At 36.6% G+C, this 22,956-nt stretch overlaps 1 protein-coding gene across 5 annotated transcripts in view; it reads right to left on the minus strand.

Annotated features, from left to right (window-relative positions):
• Positions 1-3,992: 3,992 nt before the first annotated feature.
• Positions 3,993-22,956, minus strand: part of GANC (glucosidase alpha, neutral C) — a 29,173-nt gene continuing 10,209 nt past the window's right edge. For 2 of the 5 annotated variants that reach the window (XM_058162009.1, XM_058162011.1), the window contains 19 exons: positions 22,787-22,835; positions 22,365-22,431; positions 21,486-21,582; positions 18,996-19,176; positions 18,588-18,738; positions 18,155-18,393; positions 17,626-17,752; positions 17,207-17,286; positions 15,590-15,733; positions 14,648-14,744; positions 13,033-13,134; positions 12,477-12,720; positions 11,122-11,186; positions 10,622-10,698; positions 8,611-8,685; positions 7,829-7,942; positions 7,221-7,333; positions 6,136-6,239; positions 3,993-4,547 (listed from right to left, as the gene is read on the minus strand). In XM_058162009.1, coding sequence (XP_058017992.1) covers positions 4,435-4,547; positions 6,136-6,239; positions 7,221-7,333; positions 7,829-7,942; positions 8,611-8,685; positions 10,622-10,698; positions 11,122-11,186; positions 12,477-12,720; positions 13,033-13,134; positions 14,648-14,744; positions 15,590-15,733; positions 17,207-17,286; positions 17,626-17,752; positions 18,155-18,393; positions 18,588-18,738; positions 18,996-19,176; positions 21,486-21,582; positions 22,365-22,431; positions 22,787-22,835 — 2,239 coding nt within the window. In that variant the 3' untranslated portion in view covers positions 3,993-4,434. The other 3 variants (XM_058162010.1, XR_009152585.1, XM_058162012.1) reach the window with 3 other exon arrangements.

Raw genomic sequence — 22,956 nt, forward strand, 5'->3', positions numbered from 1 at the left:
ATATCTTTATGTTATATTGTTATGTATTGATTGGCACAGCTGCAGACTACAAACAAATTCAGTATGTGTACGATACACATACAATACTAAATTTGTTTTGTAGTCCAGAGTGCAGAAATTTAGTTGGAAGGTCAGTATTATAGTGGCTACCTTATTGACTGACACATCTTCCTTCTCCTGAATGTCACTTGCACTTGACTCCCACTGTTTGAGACCCGATTGGCTGGCAGAAGCACCTTCATTCCTCTAAAACGAGGGATACCAACATGCAGCCCAGGCAGTTCTGTGAGATTTGTTTTTGAGGTTCCCCCCCCCATTATTATTTTTAATAACTCAAGGTGGCAACCACATCTAATACATTTTCTTCATGTATGACCACTGAGAGGCAGAACTGAAAAACAGGGAGAGAAAAACAGCTTGACTCCCAAACCAAGCAAGTTTATAAACAAAGCTCATTGCATGCAGCATCCCAGCTCTGCAAACCAGCTCCAGGAATAGAGGGCTGGATGTTGGTGGAGCTTGGGGGAGGGGGGAGAAGATGGCAGAAAAAGTCCATTCATAAGTCTATAAAGGAGTGAAAAAAAAATAGGACTTCATGTTCAAACGGACCGAGATTGGATACAAGAGTTGTAGAATCTGAGGAATAAGTGAAGATTTAGGAAACCAAGACTTAAAAATAGTTAGATTAAAAAAAACCCACAAGACTATACACATAAGTATAAAAACATATAAATAGAACATAGATAGAAATTTAAGAAATATTGGTGAGTTTATAGTAATAGGAAAATAATAGAATAAGATAGGAATCTAATATTGTGCAATAAAAGTTTTGTATGGGGAAAAACAAATGCAGTTTTCATATTTGTGTTCTGTACCATATTGAGAAAAAGCCTAACAGTGAACAATGAAGAAGTAGCTAGCCTTTATTCCTATTTCTCAAAATAAAATCATACAACACATAATATTTCAAACCAGTGGTGGGATTCAAATAATTTAACAACCCGTTCTCTGACCTAATGATTTTTTCCAACAATCAGTTCACCAAACTGCTCAGAAAGATAACAAATGGTTCTCCCGAAGTGGTGCAAACTGGCTGAATCCCACCACTGTTTCAAACTATATTTTATCATGCAGAATATATTTAGCAATAATGTTACACCACTTTTACATGATTCTAATAGCTATATCTTTGCTATGTAGGACACACCACCATACAATAGAAGAATACACACACACATCAGAGGTGGGTTTCAGCAGGTTCTGACCAGTTCTGGAGAACTGGTAGCAGAAATTTTGAATAGTTCGGAGAACCAGTAGTAAAAATTCTGACTGGCCCCATCCCCATCTATTCTCTGCCTCCCAGGTCCAGCTGATTGGGAGGGAATGGAGATTTTGCAGTAACCTTCCCCTGGATTGGGGAGGGAATGGAGATTTTACAGTGTCTTTCCCCTGGAGTGGGGTGGGAATGGAGATTTTACAGTATCCTTCCCTTGCCACACCCTCCAAGCCACGCCCACCAAGCCATGTCACGCCCACTAAATCACACCCACAGAACCGGTAGTAAAAAAAAAATGGAACCCACCACTGACACACACGTTCATTGTATGGTGTAACTATGTATGTGCGTGTGTGTGTGTACTTTTTTCTTAGGTAAGTTCTTCCTCAATAAGCAGGTATGTTCTGAAAGAAGATGCATTTGTTGTGAAAACATAAGACTGAATGTTTTGGACCTTTCTAAAATATGGCCCTTTTAACACTGAAATGGCAATTATGCTTCTCTGCTCTGCAAACAGAAAAAGTTACTTTTGGTAATTTTTTTCCATATGAAATATTAATTGTTCAGCAAAATAAAGCCTGAATTGATTTCCTTATTGTGATACTGTTTTGCCATTCTCTTTCAGTTTATCATATCATTGATCTGATTTCTTTTTGTACATAATGGGAGGATGATTCTTACAATTTTTATGAGGATTCTATAGTACAACACATCTGAAGCCACAGCTAAAAGAAGGCTAGAGTTCATTAATTCAAGATGTCTTTACTCTATATAAAAATGCATTTATGCTTTATGAAGCAGAATCTCTCTGTGGCAGATGTATACCTTTTATAACTATTCTCATTCCCATTTCTTCTTTCTAAAAATTTCTTGGCAGAATTAATGTGTCAAATTGCCAAACAGAATCCATCAAGAAACAGAGCAGTGCACCAATTAAAACATAAGCGGATAATTTACTGCAAAAGTGTTATAAAAGCAAGAGAACCATTGCATGGATATACAAAAAATATAAACATTTAATACAGAACTGCAAAATCCCGGAAAAGACCAATTTTCCCAAGAAACAGTTTGTGCAAATAATATCAAAAAGTTTTCATCCATGAAGAACATTTTGAATGTGAATCAATTAAATTATACAAACAGTAGTTAGTGGGTCACATTTGAGGTTTGGTCTACTTCAAAAAAATCCATTAAAAAAAACCCACAAGACTATACACATAAGTATAAAACATATAAATAGAACATAGATAGAAATTTAAGAAATATTGGTGAGTTTATAGTAATAGGAAAATAATAGAATAAGATAGGAATCTAATATTGTGCAATAAAAGTTTTGTATGGGGAAAAACAAATGCAGTTTTCATATTTGTGTTCTGTACCATATTGAGAAAAAGCCTAACAGTGAACAATGAAGAAGTAGCTAGCCTTTATTCCTATTTCTCAAAATAAAATCATACAACACATAATATTTCAAACCAGTGGTGGGATTCAAATAATTTAACAACCGGTTCTCTGACCTAATGATTTTTTCCAACAATCAGTTCACCAAACTGCTCAGAAAGATAACAAATGGTTCTCCCGAAGTGGTGCAAACTGGCTGAATCCCACCACTGTTTCAAACTATATTTTATCATGCAGAATATATTTAGCAATAATGTTACACCACTTTTACATGATTCTAATAGCTATATCTTTGCTATGTAGGACACACCACCATACAATAGAAGAAAATACACACACACATCAGAGGTGGGTTTCAGCAGGTTCTGACCAGTTCTGGAGAACTGGTAGCAGAAATTTTGAATAGTTCGGAGAACCAGTAGTAAAAATTCTGACTGGCCCCATCCCCATCTATTCTCTGCCTCCCAGGTCCCAGCTGATTGGGAGGGAATGGAGATTTTGCAGTAACCTTCCCCTGGATTGGGGAGGGAATGGAGATTTTACAGTGTCTTTCCCCTGGAGTGGGGTGGGAATGGAGATTTTACAGTATCCTTCCCTTGCCACACCCTCCAAGCCACGCCCACCAAGCCATGTCACGCCCACTAAATCACACCCACAGAACCGGTAGTAAAAAAAAAATGGAACCCACCACTGACACACACGTTCATTGTATGGTGTAAGTATGTATGTGCGTGTGTGTGTGTACTTTTTTCTTAGGTAAGTTCTTCCTCAATAAGCAGGTATGTTCTGAAAGAAGATGCATTTGTTGTGAAAACATAAGACTGAATGTTTTGGACCTTTCTAAAATATGGCCCTTTTAACACTGAAATGGCAATTATGCTTCTCTGCTCTGCAAACAGAAAAAGTTACTTTTGGTAATTTTTTTCCATATGAAATATTAATTGTTCAGCAAAATAAAGCCTGAATTGATTTCCTTATTGTGATACTGTTTTGCCATTCTCTTTCAGTTTATCATATCATTGATCTGATTTCTTTTTGTACATAATGGGAGGATGATTCTTACAATTTTTATGGGGATTCTATAGTCCAACACATCTGAAGCCACAGCTAAAAGAAGGCTAGAGTTCATTAATTCAAGATGTCTTTACTCTATATAAAAATGCATTTATGCTTTATGAAGCAGAATCTCTCTGTGGCAGATGTATACCTTTTATAACTATTCTCATTCCCATTTCTTCTTTCTAAAAATTTCTTGGCAGAATTAATGTGTCAAATTGCCAAACAGAATCCATCAAGAAACAGAGCAGTGCACCAATTAAAATATAAGCGGATAATTTACTGCAAAAGTGTTATAAAAGCAAGAGAACCATTGCACGGATATACAAAAAATATAAACATTTAATACAGAACTGCAAAATCCCGGAAAAGACCAATTTTCCCAAGAAACAGTTTGTGCAAATAATATCAAAAAGTTTTCATCCATGAAGAACATTTTGAATGTGAATCAATTAAATTATACAAACAGTAGTTAGTGGGTCACATTTGAGGTTTGGTCTACTTCAAAAAAATCCATTAAAAAAAACCCATGCTAAATTGTTCAAAGTATTATTTTTCAGTTTTTTATCTGCATTTCTGAATAGCAATAGCACTTAGACTTATAGCATTTCTGAATAGCAATAGCACTTATATACTGCTTCACAGTGCTTTACAGTCCTTTCTAAGCAGTTTACAGAGTCAGCATATCTGAAGCTGTGCTTTCATTTGATACGAAGTTCCCAGTTATTGCCAATGTTTAAGGAAAGTTTTTGAAGTGTCAGCACAGAATTTCTGCTATCATATGTGAAAGCCACTGTCTTGTCTTCTTTTCCATCTGAATTGAAATTAAAGAAATACAAATAAACATTTATTTAAAGTAAGCCATGCATATTGATGTTGTCATATATCTGCTCAAAAAAACAAAGTTGTAATCAAGTTTTCTGTTCTGAAGCAAATGCTTCTAGAGTGAGCACTTGTTAGGACTATCTTCTGTTCTCCACTTTAGGAGAATGTTCTTGTGGTCTTTTGAGATATGTTGGTGAGATATGGGCAAGTTCAGGACTTATTAATATTCAAGCATTCCTTCCAACCTGCTCTGCAAAGCAACTCAAAAATTTACATCTAGTGGATGAAGAAAAGCGGTTGAACTGCTCCAACAACAAAAGTAGCAGCACAAGCAGTACTGGCATGTCCTGTGATATTAATCTGTCATTGCTGCTATATAAACTGCATTAGCTCCAGTTTACTTTTGGAAGCAATTCAAGATGTTGGTTATTACATATCAATTAAATGTTGTCCTCTTCTCTTTAGGAAACAACTTATGAATGGAACTTATTAAAGAAGAATTTTGTTATAGAAATTGCAGGAGTTCCATTTAATTCAGGAATTGTCATCTAGTGAGACCTAGGAAATAGCTACCTTCCAGAATATCGAACCACACAAGATTTAGTTGGCCTCAACTCTGCTCACCTTTAGAAAGCCTTGAAGCTTTCAGTGCAGCCTACAGTGCACTGTAATACAGCATCAGTGAGCCTACAGTGTTGATGAATTGTGTCTTTGGCAACCACTCTGTATTTTAAGTGATTGTGATATTTAGTTTTGTATTGTTTCTGCATTATATTTTTTAAAATCTTTGTCAGCCACTCAGAGTCATTTTTAAGAGCAGGGTGACCATATAAAACAATTAAAATAAATAGATACAGTTTCTTCCAATGAGAGAAATGCAATGCTTCAAATACCCTAGAGCCATGATGGCAAACCTATGGCACGCATGCCACCATATTAGTGGGCATGCGAGCTCAGCTCCTGATTTTCATGCCTTCTGGGCCCACTAGAAGTAGGGAAACAGGCTGTTTCCTGCCTCTGGAGGGCCTGGGGGTGGTAACGAAGGCCCGTTTTTCTCTGTCACCTGGCTCCAGAGCCTCTCTATGAGTCTGGGGAGGCTCTCTGGAGGCCAGAAACTGTCAGTTTCCCAACTTCCAGTTGGACAGGAAGTGACTTTTTTGCTGTCCCCAGCCTCCAGAATCTCTCTAGGAGTCTCTGGAGGCTGGGACAGGAAAAAAGTCACTTTCTGTCCTACCGGAAGTTGGCAAACGGGCAGTTTCTGGCCTCCGGAGGGCCTCAGGGTGTATGTGTGTAAGGCTGTTTTCGCCATCCCTAGACTCATAGAGAGGCTCTGGAGCCAGGTGAGAGAGAAAAACAGGCCTACTGGGCATCACATGCCAGGACTGGGGGGGACTGGGGGGGGCGCACACACATGCATGGGGGCAAGGTGCATAGAATTATAGGTGTGGGCACACGCACGTGCGACCACTCCCCCACCCCCCAGCACGCGATGGCAAAAAGGTTAGCCATCACTGTCCTAGAGAGTCTAGAGTAGAAACAAAAAATAAGCTGGAAATTGGATTATTTCCATCTCTTACCAAACATGGTTGTTGTCACAACAGAGGGCTCCTTTTTTATTCCCAAAATCAGTATCTGTTGAACTATACATTTTGTCTGGAATATCCCTTCTTTACTAGCACATCTGAGAAAACAAAGACAGTGCTTTAATTATTAAAATGTCAACGTCTTTTGGCAATGTTCCATAGGGAATATAGTACCTTCCGTTCTAAATGGTGGCAGGCAAAAATTGAGAACGTTTGTTAACTTGTCAAACTTTTGTAGACTTGGTGCTGCTTTGGAGCTGCCAAGAGAATCTCCAACATAGTGTACATACCCAAATTTTATATGCTTTGGAGGGAGAAGAAATAGGTATAAGTACATCGCTGAAAGAGAACCTGGCTGGAAGACAAGATGAAGGGGATTTTATGGTTCTTCAACAGACTGGATTCATACACCATAGTTGGAATAGTTTGTATGATTTTCAGTGAGTGTGAGGAGAATACCAGCCAATTAAAGGTAGTCCTCCACTTACAACGGTTCATTGAGTGACCAAAGTTACAAAGGCACTGAAAAAAGTGACTTATGACCATTTTTCACACTTACAACTATTGCAGCATCCCCATAGTCACATGATAAAAATTCAGATGTTTAGCAACTGACTCATATTAATGACAACTGCACTGTCCCAGGAATCATGTGATCACGGTTTGCGACCTTCTGACTAGCAAAGTCAATGGGGAAGCCAAATTCCCTTAACAACCGTGTTACTAACTTAAGAACAGCAATGATTCACTTAACAACGGTGGCAAGAAAGGTCATAAAATGGGGCAAAATTCACTTAACAAATGTTACACTTAGCAACAGAAATTTCGGGCTGAATTGTGGTTGCACATCGAGGACTACCTCTATAACATAGAAAACCAAGCATAGTAAAACAAACAATGATTCAAAATAGGTGAAAGAAAGTAATCCTAACAATTCATTTTTAGGAGAAGGAACTGAAAGTTGCAGTTTGGTGGCCTTTATAAGCTAAAGCATGAAACTGATGAGCAATGCAAATGTAAGAGCCTATGATGATCAATACTTTCTGATTCTTCCTTACATATTATAGAATATACTTCACCTGGAGGAGAGGATATTCTCATGGAAGCTGAACTTTCTGAGCAGGAACTGTTTCTCATGGAGATAATGAAATGAGTGGCCATCATCCAGGTATAGTTTACCTGTTGCACATCCCTATATATCAGGCAAAACACAGAACTATTTTATAATCAAATTCACCATCATTTGTTGTACCTTGTTGTACCTTGATGAACGTATCTTTTCTTTTATGTACACTGAGAGCATATGCACCAAGACAAATTCCTTGTGTGTCCAATCACACTTGGCCAATAAAATTCTATTCTATTCTATTCTATTTAGTTATTTTGCCCAGTTGCACATCTGGGCAAGACATGCCAGCAAGCATGCAGGTGCACACAAACACATACACAGATAGACACTTTATTGGGAAAATTTATGATCCCCCCCCCAGCAAAATCCACTTTGATTTACTTTCCTGTAGTCTTAGTTACTGATAATTAAAGAAATGAAAACAAAAATCATATTGGCATTAAAATGGAGAATGAGAGATCAGTACTGAAAAAATGATACTTATTCATTTTAAATAACTTTATATACATTTACAATTAACTATAAATAATAGTGCATACAAAAATAGTTTCATAGGACCTTATAATCTAGGGCAGCACGCAGTTCATATGGAACATCTACCATCCATTCTGTGGATTTTCCTACAGAAATCTTTAGAGGTATAATAGTCCCACCACGTTGAAATACAGGAATCTGCAAAAAGAAAATAAATAATGGCTGGATTCACACATTACACTAAAATGTAATTCATAAATCAAATCACAATGTCTCTGTCACGTTCCTATCATTAACTATCATTAAGTATTGTACCTTAGAATTCTTGATGAACGTATCTTTTATGTACACTGAGAGCATATGCACTAAGACAAATTCCTTGTGTGCCCAATCACACTTGGTCAATAGAAAATTCTATTCTATTCTATTCTATTCTATTCTATTCTATTCTATTCTATTCTATTCTATTCTATTCTATTCTATTCTATTCTATTCTATTCCAAGTTCATAAAATATACAAATATATACTGTATATATATATACAAATATACAAAGCCAAAGCCATACAAACTGTGGCTTAAAATATTGTATGAACCCAGCCAGTAAATAAGTACAATAAAATACTTTTTGGACAAAGGAAGTAAACAATGAAATACTTTTTTGTAGTTAGCTCCTGCTTAGCATATGCTATTTGATTCAGAACATTGGTAGTTAACACGTTTTAGATTTAAATCTTTATAAATTCTACCTTTAAATAAACAGCATTCACTAAACTAGAATTATTCCATTCTCTTTACAGACATCCAGTTTTAATTAAATTAAAGTGAAGATAAAGCTTTAAAAAAATTCTTAAAACAAGCATATACATTGTTCAATGTTACTGGGATCTTCAATATGCCATGACCTTCCAGATGTCTAAATTTTCGGAAGTCATACCAAATCTGTCAAATAATAAAAAGGAAAACAAATGAGCAGGAATTACATTTTAGATACAGAAATCCCATATGAACCCTTATAGAAAAACAAATCAATAAATAATGCATAAATCTTAAACAATTTAGAAGTAGCAAGCAACACATAAAAATAGCATTAAGTTGAGAGTAGTAAGTTTTCACTAAAACAACCAGAATCAATGAATCCACCCTTTTTTATTTTTCTCAAAAACTGATATACATTTATTCAGCTCAAAACTCCCACTCAACAATTTAACCAATTGGCCAGAAATGGGAATCCAGAAAATAAAAACACTAGTCTTCCTAACCCTACCCTGAAGTATCAGCCACTTATCCTGATTTAGAGTTAGCTAGTACAGTAGAGGTACTTTCTGAAGTACAAAAGGGATGCTTTTTGAAGAGGAAGAGAAAATTACTGCCTTATGAATAACCTTTGCTCCTTTCTGTTAGGGAGCAGTGATGAAATCCAAATTTTTTTACTACTGATTCTGTGGCTCTGGGCGTGGCAGAGGAAGGATACTGCAAAGTCTTCATTCCCACCCCACTCCAAGGGAAGGATACTGCAAAATCCCCATTCCCACCTCACTCTGGGGCCAGGCAGAAGTAGTATTTGCTGGTTCTCCAAACTACTCAAAATTTCCGCTACCGGTTCTCTGAACTGCTCAAAATTTCCACTATCGGTTCTCCAGAACCTGTCAGAACCTGCTGGATTTCACCCCTGGAAATGAGGCTACTAGTTTTATTGGCAAAATATGATAAAAGTAAGCTGCATAGAAAGCAGTTTTCATATTAGTATATTTTCCATCCGTTTCAAATAGAGGAGGAAAAGCATATTATTGCTGCTGTCTGGTTGAGCTCCCAGAGATTTTGGAAGTTGAAATCCAGCGATGTCTGGAGTGCAAAAAATTTCCTATCCTGAAAAGTAACCACGAAAAAGAATCTGAACTTTTATGTTGCTTTCTCTTTTAGTAAGTGAGAGGTGTTTCCTGGAATGAGCCGGTTCAAGCTCTAAAGGGCTTCAAAGAATCAAAGCCTTATGTTGAACTGGGCCCAGAAACAAAGTGGTCTTGTCAAAAGCTTTTCGAATTCAATACTGATGGTGGGTATAAGGCATTATAATGATTGCCATAGTTAATACCTTATTCGAGTATCAAGGAAAGCATTTTCTGAGGAATCACAATTCTTTATATCTCCAAGATTATTCTAGAAAAAATATAGGTCTATAAATAATTTAATTAATATGTTATCTAGAAATTTATTTTTATTTATCAAATTTATGTACCACCCATCTCATTATCTAAGTGACTTTTTTTACAGATTAGAGTCATGTAAAAATAGTTAACAAGACAGAATTAAAAACTAAACTTAAAAAAAAGCAGACGGAGTGCTCTCAAGCCACTAACCACCCCTAGGATCAGATACCATTCTTGGATACCCATGCTAGTTGGCAGAAAGATTTCTCCAGAAACGCCCTTCCAGAAGGCTAGAACAGTGGGGGCCAACCTCACCTCTGGGGGCAAGAAGTTCCATAGGTGGGGCAATGACAGAGATGGCGCTCTTCCTAGGCCCTGTCAGTCAAAATAATTAACTGATGGGGTTCATATCATACCCTGCCTGACCTAGAAATAGATAATATAGGATGTTACTGAAGGAACATTAGTTCATATTACTCTACTTTTCACTCTTATAATTTTAAAAATTATGACCAAGTACTGCGTAAGTTTCTTGATAGAAAAACAAAAGTTGGCATGAGGTTATAAAAATAATAGCGCAAGGTACTATTTGTACACTGATAATTTAATTATCTTAACAGAAATGCCTAGCTAACTAAGCTTGGTCCAGATGTTAATGAAAAAATTGTGTGTGTGAGTATTGCATGTGATGTGTGTTTTTGGGAAGGTGGAATTAATTCCATTTCTCTTACCTCTTGTGGGCCTGGCAGAAAGACATTGACTGTACTGATTTTTGGAGCAGTGATTGGATGTACCAATAATGCACTTCCTAAATTAAAAACATAAAAAAGCATCCGTTACATTTTTCTTCTCCTATAACTAGCAGAATTTTAAATACTTGTTTATAAATGTGATCTATGATTCTAAGGAAGATCTTTCTGTTCAGGTTCTGTGTCCATCACTGAACGTCTTGTGCTACTTCATTACATATGCCACCCAAGGAGACCGTTTGTAAATACCACACAGAAAAAAAACAATCTTACATCTATAATACAGAATATAGAATATGCTGAAATAGCAATGCCTCAGCCAACTCAGAGGAGCCATAATCAATATAATGATATGCATTTCCTCCAATTCTTATAAAATTGGCTCTATAAATTGGAATTATAAACAAATTAGGAAAAAAATGGGGTACATAAGGCTGCAACTTCAGAATAAATAGTAGACATTATGGATAATTTAAATTTACCAAGCATGTACTCATCTTCAAGGCCAAAAGTTTCTAACTGCTTTGGAAAGTCCACCCAGAGAGGCCTATGAAAAATAAAGGCATTTTACTATTCATACAAATGCCAAGGAGCATAATTTTCTCTCCTATACTACATCTATTTATAGCTTCTTAAGTTCATGCTTTGGATGTGGGTATTAAAGTTGCTATTTTAACTATTTAAAATATCTTCATTTGTGTGTGTGTGTCTCTGTGTGTATCTATTGTTTATATCTATATCTATAGTTCCATTCTCACTGGAAACCGAACACATAGAACAAATGCTGTGTTTTCAGTTTAAAAGATGCACTGACCAACAAAGAGAACAGCTGAACCCTTTGAATGAATTGGGTTGGGAGAGTTTGATAGCTCAGTCATTCAGCTCAAACATCCTTGGCTGAGGTGGCCTAGAAGCAGCTCTCCTGGATTACTGGTAAATATACCTTAATCACCACTATACCATATGAGTTATAACAATTATAATTATAAAATTATAATGCAAATGTGGTATAAGTAGGAAGTTATTAAATGTATAAGAAAGAATCATAAATGATATTTTATCAACTTTATTTACATATTTAAACAAATCAAATTTAGCTTTGATCCTATCCTTTCCCCTGACTTTTCCTGGTTCAACCAATTTTTTTAAATTTGGTCCCTGGTATGCCAGTCAAAGATCAAGAAAAGCCACCCGTCCCCACAAAGCTAATTTACAATAGTTCCAAGAGCATTAAATGGAACGTTGATTTAAAAATCATTTGCTACCACTTCCTACAGCAAAACTCTGGGAAGCTGTATATATAGAGAATAAAGAAGATGATGGACATATTCAGACTCTGTTGCCAAAGCAACAGGGGATAAAACATTAAGTCCAGAACATCCAGAACACACTGAAAAACAACTCAGATACCCTCCTCACTATAAAAGTCAGAGGAAGTAGTATAACACAATCAGACTTGCAGGACTGCTATCAGCCCTAATAGATAAACCAGGTCAAGAAATCATTACCACAGATAAGCACTGAAACGATCTTTATTGAGATTAAGATAAAGTCTTGAAAGTCTGATTAGGAACTGTATTCCAAACCTCATTTAATCCTATACAATGCAGAGAGTTTCAAGGTAACCCTACCATTGGCTTGTTTTTTTACCAGCTCATGATAAACAAATGGTGTCCTAAGAGATCACAACTAAAATAGTGAACTAGCATCTATGTTAGCCCTGCATTTCAATAATATTTCATTAACATTTCTATGTGTTGTCTAACCATAAACTCTAGATCTGTTACAAATATTTTGGCATAAAACAGAAATTAAATCTTTTCAATGACCGGCTTACCTCATAACTGGTTCAGCCATGCTGTGTGCCTGATAGAACAGTGTATAAAGGTAAGGAAGCAGGGAATAGCGCTCCTTAATAGCTTCCCTGATCATCTTTGTGTTGTTCTCCCCAAATAGCCAGGGTTCACGACGTTTGGTATCTATACTGGCATGGCCGCGGAAAAAAGGCTGCAAAGCCCCAGCCTGATACCATCGAACCAATAGTTCTGGTTCTGGATTTCCAATAAATCCACCTACATCCGCTGGACATAAAAAAAAAAAAAAGATTATTTTGTCAGAAATTGGTGAGAAATTCAAACTTCTTGGGTTGTCCACATTTATTAATGGAGTTATATGCTATGTCCTAAGACCAAACAGATTAATTTTCAGAAAAATGTATACATGTTTTAATTAAAAACAAACAACTTTTGAAATTTCTGAATCTCTTTTTAGACTTCAGAAGCTTCACCTACTACTTTTTATTTTGTTTTAATGGACTGTAGTATGCTATCTGAAAGAGGAAAGGATGTCATTTGTCCAGTTAAATGGAGTTGATAAAGAAATATATATCTTACCTCCACAGAAAGAAATTCCGGCAATGCTGATTGTCAGCAACATTGGAATGGAGATTTTCAAGTAACTCCAATCTGCTGTATTGTCTCCAGTCCAAACTGCACCTTCAAATCACGGGGCAAAATGTTAACACTATCTGTATTTAGCTATAAGGCCAACTGAATTGAACGGGCTTTGCTTGCAAGTATATATCATACTTTATGTCACTACAGATATATGTTGCCTTACAATGTTACATGCCTTACAGTGTTAATGACTAAGTGGAAATTGTATTGCCATGAAAATTGTGTATTGCCATGGATCCACACAATTGCAAAAGTAGAACAGCAAGGGGGGGAATCAGCTGTGGGGTGCAATTTAGCTTTGCTAGAAAGCAGGAAATCCTGCTTTCTAACAAAGCTAAATCACGCGGCACAGGTTATCATTGGATCATAGCTTTTTTAAACTACCAGTTCGCCCGAACCGATAGCTAACTACCGGTTCGCCCGGTAGTTTTTAAACATGCAGCACGTTTGCTGCATACTGCGCATGTGCACACGTTTGGTGTGCATGCACGGCATGCGTGGCCAGCAAACTGGTAGCAAATCAGTTCAGATTTCACCACTGCTGTAAGTATATTTTGGAAAATAATTCAGCAGAGGCCTCTTTGTGCACATTTGTGTTTCTACATGACAAAAGCAATGTTACACTAATATGACACAAATTCCACATCTTTTGTCTATGTGACACAGCACAAATAAGACGAAACCGTGGAATTCACAGTCCGTAAGATCCTGTAGATGTCTCTATAACTAAGTGATTTTCACTATCTTTAAAATCTGACCATCCTAAAAGATTGGAATTTGCTCTCGCATTATTTTTTAATAATTTTCATTATTTATCTCTTCTTTATTTAATTCACATATTTATTTAATTTATATGCCACCCATCTCCCATGGAGATGACCCTAGCAGCCTATAATAATTAAGGTCCAGGATGGATAATACTTTTATTTTTTTAAAAAACCATTTGCCATGTAAAAAGAGGCTAAAATACAACAGCAAAGCATTTATCATACTCTCCATCTGTCAACGTGTCAGGTGCTTTGCATGCCTTCACATTTCAAATTCAACATTTTACAGTGTCTTGCATAGCATAACTGTCATAACTACGGGGACAGAGAGAGCATGATTTATCAATGCATTTAAAAAAAAAAAAGCAATTAAAAAATGAAGTTCACCAATACCCTTCAGAAATAAGCAAACAGAATGGTATGGATCTCATTTGGACTCAAGCCAGTGGATGAAATAAATCCGTATTTTAGTTTAACAGCCTAAATTGTTCTAAATCTGATTAACCAAAGTTCCCTAGAGGTCATATGATTTAACTGTGGATCAGAGTAGGATTAAAGGGGATATGTGCACAGAAAAACGATATACTTGCATCTCTTTTACTTTCAAGCATAAACAATTGTTCAAACCATTGAATAGCCTAGACCAGGGGTCTCCAACTTGGCCACAAAGCTGGCTGGGGAATTCTGGGAGCTGAAGTCCTCCAGGCTTAAAGTGGCCAAGGTTGGAGACCCCTGGCCTAGACAAAGGCAATACCAGACAAAAACCAGCCTTCCTCGACACTTACCATACTTCTGCGATCCAGCAAAGAAAGAGCGGGTAAGAACAAAGGGTCTCTCCAGTCCTCCAGTTCGTTTCACCAGCCCTTCTGCGGTTGCCATTTGCTGAAAAAGTTAATATTACCACTATTGTTGTTATTATACCATTAATATATTAGACATCCCATCTTTACTTTGAACAACTCAGGTTGGTTTATTTTCCTCACAACTGTCCCAAAGGTTCTTGTTCAAAAGGCAACTGGACTCAGTTCAGAACTGAAGAAGCTTCTTGGGTGAGAAACAAAATGTCTTCAAGGAAAAGCAAAGAAAGTCCAGTGGCTTTTTGAAAAAGCACCTTTGGGACAACCATGACCTGGATGACTGAGAATATCTGTAGGCATTTTATGCACAACTGTGAGGTGGGTTGGGCTGAGAGAGTATGACTGGCCCAAAGTCATCCAGCTGGCTTTCATGCCCATTTTTAAGGAGGGACTAGAACTCACGGTCTTCTGTGTCTTATTCAGCACTTTAATCATTATGTAGCACAGTAATGGTAAGCAAAACATTTTTAGCAAATGTTGCAATGAGATTGGAATTATACAAAAGTGAGGGCCAGGAATGATAAAATACAGCAAAAGATATTGAAAAGATATTGAAGCATAGAAGTGACACATTTTAGGAACAAAAAGAAAGGAAAGAATGACATTGTATATAATAAAGTAATGTACTTTCTTTGTAATGTTTTGGAATAAAACATGATATTGCTGAAGTTTGTTTTTAAGTAACATTAATAGTTACAAAGATTTTAAAACAAATTATTATTGTGATTATAATGGCATTGGTTTTTTTTATTAATGAATTTATAATACACTTTGGTTAAGACAACTATAGACAAATTTCAGCAGCCACAGGCAATGCAATAATAAAAACTACCAGTATTTTAATTGTTAATTCAGTTGTAATTGTTTTACCTGGTAAAAGCCATAGAGATTATGAACATCTCGATGTTCCCATTTGCCATAATGTATAGCGTCTTTTGACATGCTTTGTTCTATCCCTTTGAAGACTGAAGGTTCATTCATATCATTCCAGATAAAAACAATTTCAGAAGAACTCTGTAGGCCAACATTTAAGTTTCTTTAATGTATTAGTTCAGTACAAGAACTGTATCTAAATACATTCGAGACAATGACGAATCCGCATATAGACGAGAGGTCGAACGACTAGCCTTGTGGTGCAACCAAAACAATCTGGAACTGAACACACTCAAAACCGTAGAAATGGTGGTAGACTTTAGGAAAAACCCTTCCATACTTCCACCTCTCACAATACTTGACAACACAGTATCAACAGTAGAAACCTTCAAATTTCTGGGTTCTATCATATCGCAAGATCTCAAATGGACAGCTAACATCAAAAACATCATTAAAAAAGGACAACAAAGAATGTTCTTTCTGCGCCAACTCAGTAAGCTCAAACTGCCCAAGGAGCTGCTGATCCAATTCTACAGAGGAATTATTGAGTCTGTCATTTGCACCTCTATAACTGTCTGGTTCGGTTCTGCAACCCAACAAGAAAAACACAGACTTCAGAGGATAATTAGAACTGCAGAAAAAATAATTGCTACCAACTTGCCTTCCATTGAGGACCTGTATACTGCACGAATCAAGAAGAGGGCCGTGAAAATATTTGCAGATCCCTCGCATCCTGGACATAAACTGTTTCAACTCCTACCCTCAAAACGACGCTATAGAGCACTGCACACCAGAACAACTAGACACAAGAACAGTTTTTTCCCGAAGGCCATCACTCTGCTAAACAAATAATTCCCTCAACACTGTCAGACTATTTACTGAATCTGCACTACTATTAATCGTTTCATAGTTCCCATCACCAATCTCTTTCCACTTATGACTGTATGACTATAACTTGTTGCTGGCAATCCTTATGATTTATATTGATATATTGATCATCAATTGTGTTGTAAATGTTGTACCTTGATGAACGTATCTCTTCTTTTATGTACACTGAGAGCATATGCACCAAGACAAATTCCTTGTGTGTCCAATCACACTTGGCCAATAAAATTCTATTCTATTCTATTCTATTCTATACTTGTACTAATTTATTTTGTTCACGCTGCTTTGAAAGGTGTGCTTTTTTCTTTTCCTTGGTCTCCTTGCCTGTCTCTTGTAGCTGAGATCCAACTGAACAGAGAATGATAATCAGATATAAAGGTTTCCTTCTTGGGGGTTATTCAAAATTGGGATATCTCACTTAACTTCTCAATTCAAATAGACGTTAAACCAAATAAAATATTTAAGATGGTACATTCCTTTTATTTCCAACTTTATCTCTAATGGAATTTGCATGAGCTAAAAGTTCTCTAGGTATCTTATGCAGAGATGACTATGCAGAAGATGTCCATCAATTTATATTTTGGATGGATTTTATTTATAATTGCCAAAACTATTTAGATTTTGTTTTTTTCCATATTTCCAAAATTAAGCAACCCAGCTTGTATAAAAATCACATTAATAGATAGTAATCTTCTGTGGAACCTGACCATATCATTACAAAACACAAACCTTGTATGTTTTGAAGTCAAATTGATCTGCATACCATTGTCGGACTTCAGGATTGGTAAAATCCAGGTATGATGACAGACCTGAAGATGTTAAAATTGTATTATATTTGCAGGAAGAAAAAGCAAAACTGGCTTTTCCTTGTGTGTCGTATCCCATTACAGTAATAGAAAATATTAATGTTCAAACCAATGTAACAATACATGAGACAGATATTTATTATTGTCATTTCTGGTTCTAACAAATGTTAAGATAAAAATAAGAAGAGAGGCAGAAATAGAGAGAAACCTGTCAATCGTGAAGATAAGGAACTTATCAATTGATTTCAAATAGGTCAATTACAATTAATGAGAAAATCCATTTTGATCTAACCTCCTATGTGCTTCTTCGAAGTGATTTATAAAACAAAGAGAGTTTATTACCTGGCCAGCAGAGGCCCTCAAAATCTTCACCATTACGATCTTTTATGAAGAATCCTTTCGCTTTTGCTTGTGAGTAGATAGTGTAAAGAGGATCAACCTTAAGATGTGGGTCCACAATGACAACCAGCTGCCAACATGAGAGATAATAACACAGCCTTATTGTTGACTGAATAATATGTTGTGGGAATGTTTAGAATAGCCTTCCATAAGCTGATATTCTCTTCTAGATGCTTTGGATTCATAATCGCCAGAATTCCCAATTAGACTGGCTTTCAGCAAATTAAAGCAGATGGAAAAGCATATGTAAGAAACCAAAAATCTTCCCAAGTTAGCTGGGGAAAAACAGAGAATGCTTTAGACTGTTAAAGGGAATTTGCTAGTATGATTGTTTTCTTCCGTAGATGTATTTCTTTCCAAACAATATTTATTTTAAAAATTTCAAGGAAATGGATGCTTTCAGTAGACACCAATGGATACAAAAAGCCGAGTAGCTACATTACTTTCCCTCTATTTTTAGTGCATTACATACCTTGCGTTTTTTCTTCATAAGTATCTGCTTCTGCATCTTCTCAGGATTGGGAAATCTCTTCTTGTCCCAAGTGAAGTACCTTTTGCCATCAGTGTGCTCAATGTCTAGCCATATGACGTCATAGGGGATGTCAAAGGTATCAAAACCTGCATCCACTTTTTCTACATCATCCTCATCTTCATAATTCCAGCGGCATTGATGGTACCCAAGAGAGAAGAGGGGAGGCAGAGCCTGAGTGCCTATGAGGAAAATAGGGGGGAAAAATTGTGCTGCGATTCAAAATATAACTAAAGTTATATTAAATGATAAATATTTCATTTTTATTCTTCCACTTTTTATAAATAATCAGGGCAGGTTTCCATGTCATATGTTGTATAGTTGATAGATTAATTATGGAAGACTACATAAAGGAAATTTCTTCATAAACCAATACCTGTTAGCTGTCCATACTGCTTAAAAATATCAAAAGGACTGGGTCCCTTTAAGATGAACATGTCAATGATTCCACTTTCTGACATCCAGTGCACATCAGTTTGAGGCACTACTCTCTGCTTGGACATATCTGGAGTTTGGGAAGGTAAAACCTTTAAAACAAACATATACGAATACTTAAAAATAGTGTTAAATGCATTTATTAAATAATAATAAAGGTAGGATTAAAAATGATAAAAAAAAGTTTTCCAGCATTAATGATAATTTCCAGTGACAAAAATGGCTTGAGGTGATGGCTGATATTGTCCAACTCAACATGAGATTTCCAGGTTGGTAGAAGATACTTCAAAAAGCTATTAATTCTTACGCAATGCAGCAGTACCTCTATGCAGAACATATTCCATCTCACCTTCATTGAAGCTTTTGTAGAAATCTCCACCAACGTTTCTGAGGAATTTAGCCAAAAGACTCCAATTGTCTGATCAGGCTTATGGGCTAAGATTAAGGGCACTGAACCATAAATGCCCATTTTGCTGTGGATGGTGTACCCGAAGACATCCAGATTATAAAGCCGGTAGACATCATCATCACTGGAACAGAAAGACAAATGAATTGCTTGTAGAGATATTATTTTATGTCATCCAGTGTGAGAAGAGGGTATTATATTGCAGCAACTGCCTTGTGGTGCTATGGAATAAGTTGTCCACAGTAATAATTTATACAACTTTTCTTTGTCCCAATGTTTTTCCAGTTGTGTTGCAGTTCAGTTATCATAACACATAGTGCATAATGTGACAGCCAGATCGCTGAGTAAGATGTCTGGCTCTGATCATCCATCTATCTGCTCACCCCATTGGATTTATATCCTAACTTTCTATATCGCTGTTGAATCAACCAGTCTGGCTTTCAGTATTCATCTACCGAGACCATTTTATGCAACATGCCTGTATTTGCTCCTCCTTCTCCTTGCTCGCTCACAGCGTATCACATGGTGTCAACTTGATGGTGAGGCTACTTGCAACAGTGGGCACTCTTCAGTGGTGGGTTTCAATTTTTTTTACTACCAGTTCTGTGGGTGTGGCTTGGTGGGTGTGGCATGGCTTGGTGGGTGTGGCAGGGGAATAAATGTATTTTTATTTTTTGTTTATTACAACCAATCTGTCATTTTGTGCACACTTAAAATATCAAAAAAAGTCCCCAACTTGAATGGGCATAATGAAATGCAGATAGTCCTCGACTTACAACGGTTCATTTAGTGACAATTCGAAGTTACATCAGCACTGAAAAAAGTGATTTTTTCATACTTACGAGTATTGTAAGCATCCCCATGGTCACATGATTTACATTCGGATGCTTGACAACTGACTCACATTTATGGCATCCCAGAATCGTGATTAACTTTTGTGATCTCTTGACAAGCAAAGTCAATGAGGAAACCAGATTCACTTAACAACTGTCTTACTTACCTGGCTGCAGGGATTCACTTAACAAATGTGGCAAGAAAAGTAATAAAATGGGGCAGAGCTCACTTAACAAATTTCTCACTTAACAACATAAATGTGTGGCTCAATTGTGGTCGTAAGTCGAGGACTACTTGTATGCATTTTAGTTTTCAACAACAGTTAAGCAAAGCTGTGGATAATGACACAACGGAATATTGAGGATCATCTGTCCGTGTTAACATATTGCTGTTGTGTACATTGTGTTTTGTAAATTGGTTCGAGATATGCTTTTGTATGGAAGCGGCACAAGTTATACTAAATCAGGGGTCTCCAACCTTTAAGCTTTAAGCCTGGCGGACTTCAACTCCCAGAATTCCCCATCCAGCTGGGAGTTGAAGTCCGCCAGGCTTAAAGTCGCCAAGGTTGGAGACTCCTGTACTAAATAATATCAGCTAGGGATTATACAGATTGCTATCCTATGTATTTGGAGGTCAGCAAAACAGGAAAGGGTACTTCATGCTATAAATAGCACATTATTTAGTGAAGTTATCTGACATCAACATCTCATGTCACTGCATGGGTGAATGCTGTTCATACTCTGCTATTCTACAACAGGCAGTGCTGATGTCAGATTATAGTTGGCTGGATGTAGTATAGTAACTCTGGTTATCAGGGAGATCATAACTGTTCTGGTTTAACAATGACAATCCGAATATAAATGTGTTTATTCAGAAATAAATCACACTGTTCTATAAGGCTTGCTTCCTAGCAAACATACTTAGGATAGCAATCTTGGAATTGTATATAGCCCCTTTTTTCTTGTAAAAACTTATACATGTCTAGGCTTTTGTAGGTTTTATAAAGGTATTTGTATAGTCCTTGATTTAAGACCACAATTGAGCCCAAAATGTCCATTGTTAAGCAACAGAGATGTTAAGTGAGTTTTGCTCCATGTAATGACCTTTCTTGACACAGTTGTTAAGTGAATCAATGGAGCTATTAACTTAGTATCATGGTTGTTCAATGAATCTGGCTTCGCTATTGACTTTGCATGTCAATCACACCTGGCCAATAAAGAATTGAATTGAATTTTTTTTTTTTTTGCATTTATATCCCGCCCTTCTCCGAAGACTCAGGGCGGCTTACACTATGTTAGCAATAGTCTTCATTCTATTTGTATATTTATATACAAAGTCAACTTATTGCCCCCAACAATCTGGGTCCTCATTTTACCTACCTTATAAAGGATGGAAGGCCGAGTCAACCTTGGGCCTGGTGGGACTAGAATCTGCAGTAATTGCAGGCAGCTGCTGTTAATAACAGACTGCATTAGCAGTCTGAGCCACAGAGGCCCCTGTGAATTGTGTTGAATTGAATTGAATTGAATTCTATTCTGTTCTATTCTATTCTATTCTATTCTATAAAATTTCACTATCTTTTGATCCTTATTTCATTACCTGGTATTTTTCAAGAGGAGGGTTTCTGCATGCTGAGGTATTCCATAAAGATGTTCAAATCCATGCAAAGAAACATCTAAGCCAACACTGCTAGGACCTGTATTAAGACAGAGTAGCACTGTGAGGAAGTGAAAACATAGGGGAGCATGAAAGAGTAAATTTGAAGCAACACAAAAATCATCGGTCACGCTACCACCCGCCATGTTCATGAGTTCATCAAAGCCTGGAACTCTACAAGCAATTCCATCAACAGTCACATTGAGTTACAACCAGCCTACAAATCCCTCAGAATCCAAATCAACTGCCCAGCCAACCAGAGACAGCACCAACCCTCAACCAACCCATGCAATTCCGCCCCCACCCAGCAGTTCAGCTCCCAGCAATCCTGACCTGAGGTAATCTCATTACAAGACCCATTACAAGACCTATCACAAGACTCACTGATAACTCACAGATGACCTATCCCAAGATCAAATGATTTGACATGTTCACACCTGAAGCCCTTATAAACAGAAGAACACTGACACTGATACCTTCTAAACTCTCCTTAAAATGTTACCTAGCCTGGTAATGAAATGTCAAGAAACTAACCCATAAGCTCAAAGAACGAACCTTCACCCTCATATATTAGTATGATTGAGAGAAAGGACAACATTTTCAATTATTAGACAATAGCTAAACATTGGCAACATGACATGCTATCCTCATTATCCCAAGGTAGCAAGCAATGATCCCCAATATTTTTATAATTACTTTTACAAAAATGGAAATGACCCAAGCCTGCATGATATCCAGGTTTTCACATAAAAACTGATGAGATTTCAATCAAACTGATCATAGTCAGAGCTGAAAAAGAATGATGGTCTCTGAGCCACTTACCATTAGCTTTAATATCTAAAAAGTTGCCAATTTTTTCTTCCCATAGACCTAAATATTCTTCAGTTTCCTTAGATAAAAGGAAAAAAGATGTAACTCTATCATGGACTAGCCAACCGAATTTAGCATTGTCTAATAATACAATCAGTTTACAATCTAGCTCTGAATTACAACTACCGGTAATTCCAAGCAATAGTCTACAATGAAATCACTGAATATTTCAGACCATGTCCTAGTTAATAATTGCCAGTAATTGGCTTATTTCTGTTGTACTCAAATAATGCACTGATCCCTTCCAGATTCATATTATTATTGTTTAAAGCATTTTTTAAATCAAAACTTATCATTTCCACCACAGAACTGATTTGTCCCTTGGACAAACTGACCAGACAAAAATCCATATGTCTATAGTAGATTAAATTTACCTTAGAAGAGTCTGCCAATCCACTTTCCTTTTCTTGTGAAGTAGATTTCCTTTAAAAATCAAATGTATTCAGTGTATAATTACAAGCAGATCCTCAAAAAAATAAATAAAATAAAATTAGAATACAAATCTTAATTATCCCAACCTATAATAATTGATCTGTACTTAGAT

Source organism: Ahaetulla prasina, chromosome 1 (genome assembly GCF_028640845.1).
Source record: "Ahaetulla prasina isolate Xishuangbanna chromosome 1, ASM2864084v1, whole genome shotgun sequence".
NCBI classification, from domain to species: Eukaryota; Metazoa; Chordata; class Lepidosauria; order Squamata; family Colubridae; genus Ahaetulla; species Ahaetulla prasina.